Here is a 6,803-nt window from a genome sequence, read left to right as displayed (position 1 = left end):
TTAGTACGGACTTAGCATGTGTGCTACTGAGGAGATGGACAACTCTTACAAAGACTTTTAATTCTCATTCTGCATTTAAAAATAAATGCCTGCAAAGATTAATTCAATGTATGATGTATTAATTAGATCAGTCCAATGACTATGCGAGACAGAAGGACACTAGGCTAAATCTCTAGGAAATACTATTAAAGCATCAGTTAAATTTAGCCATTGGCTATGCTGAATGAATTTGAAGTATGAGGCCAATTATGCAGTATTTATTTTTGTAATATAGCTTGCTCAATTTCAGCAATGTACTAAAGAAATGCAATCCACTTTCTTCAGGTTAGATGTCATGACCACAACAGTCTGTAGAGCAGAATGAATATCAAGCCAAACACCTCGCAAAAAATATTTAAAAAAAACAACTTAAATCTATTGTTTAAGGTATTACTACAAATGTATTAGTACAATTTCCATCTTGTTAAATAGTGTAAACATTTGCAGTATCATGTCAATAAAAACAACTTGAGAGGAACTGTTTTCTTCAAACACTTTACTTCAATCAACATTCCGTATTTCTTACAAAAAAAAAGAGAAACAAATTAACATATTCTTTCCATGGTGTGTGGTCAACCAGTAATATTCAAATATAAATGTCCATATCCAACGTCTTCAAACAGTGAAGGGCCCCGTCAGCCGTTACGACGTCTCCATCTTGTAACCATGTTTTTCCAGCTCAGCTCTGCGGGGAAGAAAAGGAAAATACAAAGATCAAGTCAGTAGAGATGATTACAGGTGGGCGGTCGAGGCATAAGTACCCTCTGCTATTGATTGCGAGAACCATTAAGAGATGGGAGTGAAGAAATATATAAATATTGCAGAATGTGTGCAGCTATGAATTTGATGATTACATATACGTATATGGTAGCTGTGCCCTTTAACAATAATGATATCTTTGCGAAACAGCTTAATAGCATGGCTATTATAATTGGCCAAAATAAAACAATAGCATATTACTGTCTAAAGTGTACTCAAATGAAAACAGACCAGCCACTTATCTAGCAACAGTTATTGATTATTCAATAAGGGTTAGTGTAAACCTTGAAGGCATGACAGATTTCAGAATGATACATCTGATTTGTAATGTATAAATTATTTAAAGTGTAACACTTGTAAACACACGATAGGTAAGGTACTTGTTTGACTTCCTTGTTGATTTCCCTTTCAAGATTTTTATAGCACAATTTAAAATACCAGCAGCGGCTCACTACGACCAACAACAAATTGAGCTATTGTAGAGGAGCAGCAATGTGTCTGCAAAAGGCACTACATTTCCAAGCAGCAAGATTAATATTGATAAAACTGCAATCTGTATTTATTGACCTAAATTCCAGCTACATTAGAAAAAAACATTAGTCATCTTGGACTTTACTATGACTAGACTATGGACTTTATACTGGATTTTAAAGTTTGCAGTTTAATTATAGTGTGTTCATGGACTTATGAAGGAAATTATCTTTTGTATCATATTTAAGTTATGTCACTACACTTTACAATCATGATGCTGGAACAATAATCCTGACTTTAGATCATTATAAACATATCTGCATTAACACATTAAATCTATATTGACCCGACAATGGATTCAATTGTTTTAGTATGATTTTAAATCCACTGCATGTAAAAAGCAGCTCAGTCAGAATGTTTTAAATTCATCTTAAAAATAATTCAGTGAGCAGAATTTGTTTCATTATGAAATGCAGTTATATATTTGTGGGCATTTTTTGCCCACTCTCTTGTATTTAATGTTTTCATAACACACGTCTGTTCCGTTTCACCATATACGTCACACCTCATAAAAGTCAACAAAACAATAGGTAACTAATGAATTCAAAGTAGTTAATCAAACAGTGACATTTGTAAATCTTCCAAGGATCAACATATTCTCCTTTCATCACTGTGGTTCAAACTATTTGGGGGAAATGTGGACCTGCTTGTCACTGGAGGATGCACCTGTAGATAGTTGTTGGCTCAAGTCAATATGTGTCAAATATGATAGGCCTCAGATGTGTTATCAAGAATAAGAAATAATTATAGACTAAGAATAAATGAGTTCCCCATCAATGAGACAGATGTGAATCATTCCAAGTGTAATGCGATGTAGCCTAAATTGTGAGTTTTTCTACTGAATGTTCAAACTACCTCAGTTGATTTGAGAAATCGTCCTCTACGTTGTCATCATCCCAGTTGTCCTCCCAAACATGAGCATCTTCATCTTCATCCAGCCCCGTCCAGTCTACGAATCAAACAGTGGAACATCACCAACAAAGCACACACATCCTCTATAAACAAATGTATCTCAAAATGTCGGATAAAATGAAAAGAACGTTCAAAACAAGGTGCATAAGTCAACTAAGCTAAAGCTAGCAAGCTGTTGACATGATATGCTAACACTTTTGCTCGCACCGACGTAAGGTCTAACAAGCAAACGTTAGCAATGACGCTAGGCTATGTATGCTTTCAAACTACCAATATGACATTAAAAACACAATGACTGTGATGTTAAAGGGCAGCGAGCTCCACGAGTCGACTAATTTGATTAGCTAAATCCTAGCTAATGCTAAGGCTAAATGGCTAGGCTAGCTGAGTCACCGCAGCAGGGCCCAGCAAAGACAACCCCATAACAGTTACAGTCGGTAACTTACCAATAGTCTGTTAAAAGAAAATAATAGCATTATGGTTCAAATAGTGTCTGTATTACATACCCTCAGCTGGGAACTCTTCGAACTCGTCATCCTCCTCCAAAAGGCCCAGGTCCACGGTCTGTTTCTTGTCTGACATGTTTAGTTTTACTGCTGCTGTGTTGCTGTTTGTAAATGAATGGTGGCCGTGGCTCCTGAGCAGAGGGAACGCTGAAGCTGTTCAAGCGGGTAGAGATTGCGCCAACTGCGCAGGAAAGCGCAGCAATCACTTTGATTTACGGCAAGGCCAGGTAAGGTAATGTTTGTAATGTGTTATATTATGTTATTACAAGTAAAACTTAATGTGCATTTTATTAATATGCAAGTGCAAAAACAATTATTTACTGTTCAAACAGCACTGACGACGGACATACAGGCAAATAGTAAACTAGGCCTGCAGCTTTCAAAGAGGGCTTTACAGTAGGCTAATCTATCCTATTTTGCTTGGAATAGCCTACAAATCCTTTAACGTTTAACTTATATTTTTCCAAGTTGTAAAAGCTGCACATTTTGCTGACTTTTAAAGCTTTACGTCCAAAATAACAGTGGTTTATGACTTGATCTCTAGCCTACATTTCCCATCTTTGATATTTTTTTGAACAAATAGCCTATGTGAATGTTTATTCAACTGCCAAATAATTGTGGACAGCCCAACTGAAATCACAAACGCAATGTTTTCTAGTCATATTTGGGCTTATATGTGACAATAAAAGATTGCATACATTCAAGTAAGACAAGCTTTAGGCTGTGCCATAGGCCTACCTCTTGCATGAACATGTTTAAAGAGCATGCAGAGCTTCATAAATAGCCTAAAGTGTTTTTTCCCCTGTGGGATAAGTGTGGATGTTTTTTCAGTAACAATGGTTTGACGTTGAAAGGGTGGAGCAAAACTTAGAAAATACTTGCAAATATTTGGGAAAACTATTTCTCTCTGCTCCTCAGAATCTCTCCCCATACTTCTCTTTCTCTCTTTCTCCCACACCACCACAATAGCCTCACGCAGTTCCTCAAAACATATGCGCACAAGTCAGTCAGATTTCAGCAAGGATGTATTTGAGATAAATGAGAGCGCACATTAACCACAAAACCACTTGCGCCACAATGGAAATTGCTCTGCAGCTGTCATATGTTGACAGATGGAGCAAACCTCAACTTAGGGCTCAACGTACTTATTCTATTTTCAAATTATTTTGTAATCATCCTAAGACTTTACACATGACAGTGCCACAACATTTGAAGGAGGGGGGACAAAATGTGGAGAGAAAGTGCAGGAAGTAAATGTCACTGTGGTTTAAAAAGCCCAATTCCAGTTAGATACATAAAAGACCATTTAGAACAGAAGATGCAGAAGATGTGTCTGCAAACTAATTAGAATAAATGAATAACATGTCTAAAGACAAAAATAAATACTGTTTTCATTTGAAGGAATGTATGAAAGATTTAGTGTTCCACGCTTATTGATACTTTTGAGGCTGATACTAACAATTCATTTCACCACAAATTAATCTTCAAATCATCAACGAAGAGTCAACTATTCTGGAGAAAGTTTGTTGTCAGAATCCCATTTTCACACAGTACGGACAGGTAGCGGATCGTGAGGGGATATTCACTGATTTTGACAAAAAGTGAATTTGAAAACAATCGTTCTCCAGAATTCCTGACTCTACCTTGAAGCCCAAGCCCCTGTCGCAATGAATACATTTGTGTCGCTTCAATGTCCATTTTTAGGATGGACATGATGGGTTCAGTCCGATTTAATTAGGCTGTAAACTGTCAAACGACAAGCGAGGGGGTCAATTTCATCCGCATCTTCAGTTAGAGAACTTGATAGATGAGTGATGGCCTGTTCTGCTTTGAGCGAAACTCTTTCCTGAAGTCGAGCCGATTGTGGTTCCCCGCGTCACTCAGTCTCAGGTGCAGGTGAAGCCCTGGGAAGTGGCTGCAACGCAAGGCCCGGCATACCTGAGACTGCAGTTACGCCGCGCCTGGCGCCTGGAGTCTCTATGTTGGGGTAAAATAGGGGAGGGAGGGGGGATTCACAGAGGAGGGATGCAATGCACCAAGGGCCACTGCAGACAGATTCCACCATAACTTGTGTCTGAGTTGCAGCAGCATCACATTTCTGTCCTTTCACAAAGCCCCTCTGGGAAAGGACGAGCCGGCAGCCGCTGTAAGTGCGCTGAAAGAGACAGACGGGGGCAGACAGACAGACAAGAGGAAGACTGCGGCGTATGCTTGCCCGGCCAGTCTGACGAATGGCCTTACACACACACACACACATGCACACACACACACACTCCTACCCCGGGCACAATTGCCTGGCTCTTTATCATAGGGCCCACCCCAACTCATAATATGGCCTAGAGGCTGTGCACAGGGAGAGGTGAATAAATGGACATAGGTAAAGATATGAGAGCTGTGCGTGTGTGTGTGTGTGTGACCAAATAAAGACCATCTCCTACAGATAACAGACAACGTATGTTCTCCCAATTATCATAGGAAGTAGGAAGACACCCAGCCTTCCACTGCGTTGTCTCGCCGTGCACTTGCTTCAGTATGGAGGCTTCCTCCTATATGGTGCCACTAATAATCTGAATGTGAGCATACCTGAGAAAGTCAAGGTGTGTTTGATCTTAATGTTGTGGTCGTAGCTGTGAAGTATTAAGACAAGGAGGTAACAGGATATGTGATCTTAGGGAAATGCCCTGAGACGTACTAAAAAGTGATCATTGTGGATTAAGGGGGACTTAACCAGCCAATTAATGAGGCAAATCCAAGAAAAAACATGTAAGCTTTGCTTCTAGGGAATCTGCGGAGAGAGCGATACGCTTCCAGGATATGTCTGTCAAGATCCTGTATTAAATTTAATCCCAGCCAGTCAGTAAGTCTACTCCATTGTGTGTTGTGTGGAAATCCAGTCTCCCTTTTCAGATAAATGCTTACATCCAGCACACAACAGTGGATATTGACTATTTCATGCAGAAACTTCTTAGTACAATCAATTATATTCCCACAGGGGTCAAATGAGCATAGAAATGAAAAAAAAAAAAAAAAACGAGGAATCTTTTTTTCAAAAAACTTATTTATTTTTGCCATCTTTTTCAAGGGGCTTCATTCATTGAGATGTCTGTCATGACGAATTTAAGTTTCATATTTCCCCCCCTGTCCGTCTTGAAAAGCTCTGTCATCTTGGGCTTGAGGTACAGTTTGCCAAGAGGCTAATGGCCCTTTATGACAGTACAATCTGATGCCTGTCCCAGCTAGCCTCCAGGTAATCCTGTCCACCTCGGCGGCTTAGCCCTGCTCGGGCTTAAGTTGCATATTTTGTTTTTATCAGGACACTGCTGATAAATGCTCTCAGCAAGGGAGAAATGAAATATGGGGGGTCCAGCTCCATTTTGCCTGAGCCCCTAGTTGAAACCTAGAGTTGAGGAACAATGACACCTCTATTGGTGGAGCTAGACTGTCTATAGGGTCAGAACAGACCGCATATCACTAACAATATATATACTGTTTATTATTGTCCCCAACACTCATTTGGTACAGATTCCACTCACAGGCACCTGTTTAAAATGGCTTTGCCTAAATAAATGCATGATAATCCTGCCTCTCAAAACACTTTCAATCACAATTACAGCCGCTTTAGTTTTAGTCCACCAAAATATCATTTAATAAAAGTCATAAAATTGGCATGCTAATTTTTTTCCAGTAATGTGCGCTAATAGTGTACTAGCCCTGTGTCCATAGTCCAATGCCATGGACCTATCTGTACTGTATGTTAAAAGCACTTACACACTCTCACCATAGGTGTTAACCCCCTCTGTCAAAAGCACTCTTATTGGAAGTGCCCATTATCTGCAAAGTCTATCCTCATGCTGACACTAAGTCATTAGCTTAAGCTGTCCTCTGTAAAATCAGAGTTAATTTCTTTGGCAATGGAGCATGGTGAATCGACACATATTTTCATTGACTGGTGCAGATAAATTACAGATGACTCATTGGAAGCCCTTGATATAAAATATAACACTGGATGTGTGTAGGTATGTTCAAATTCACTTGAATAATGTTAATACGAGAAAA

General features: G+C 39.2%; 1 protein-coding gene across 1 annotated transcript; it reads right to left on the bottom strand.

Annotated features, from left to right (window-relative positions):
• Nucleotides 1–524: 524 nt before the first annotated feature.
• Nucleotides 525–2,880, bottom strand: sem1 (SEM1 26S proteasome subunit). The gene is made up of 3 exons (XM_080045711.1): nt 2,748–2,880; nt 2,185–2,278; nt 525–724 (listed from the first exon to the last, which is right to left on the bottom strand). Exons 1-3 carry the CDS (start codon nt 2,821–2,823, stop codon nt 682–684), a joined length of 213 nt encoding a protein of 70 aa, XP_079901837.1. The 5' UTR covers nt 2,824–2,880; the 3' UTR covers nt 525–681.
• Nucleotides 2,881–6,803: the final 3,923 nt, after the last annotated feature.

This window comes from Ammodytes marinus, assembly GCF_949987685.1.
Source record: "Ammodytes marinus genome assembly, chromosome: 17".
Lineage (NCBI taxonomy): Eukaryota > Metazoa > Chordata > Actinopteri > Uranoscopiformes > Ammodytidae > Ammodytes > Ammodytes marinus.
This window is presented reverse-complemented; position numbering and strand designations above follow the sequence as displayed.

Bases quoted from the DNA above. Each gene is read 5' to 3' on its own strand.
- sem1 (XM_080045711.1), bottom strand. From the start codon at position 2,823: ATGTCAGACAAGAAACAGACCGTGGACCTGGGCCTTTTGGAGGAGGAT. The intron at 2,279-2,747 runs GTATGTAATACA...TTTGATTCGTAG, and splicing joins CGAAGAGTTCCCAGCTGAGG to ACTGGACGGGGCTGGATGAA. The intron at 725-2,184 runs GTAGTTTGAACA...TCTTCCCCGCAG, and splicing joins GATTTCTCAAATCAACTGAG to AGCTGAGCTGGAAAAACATG.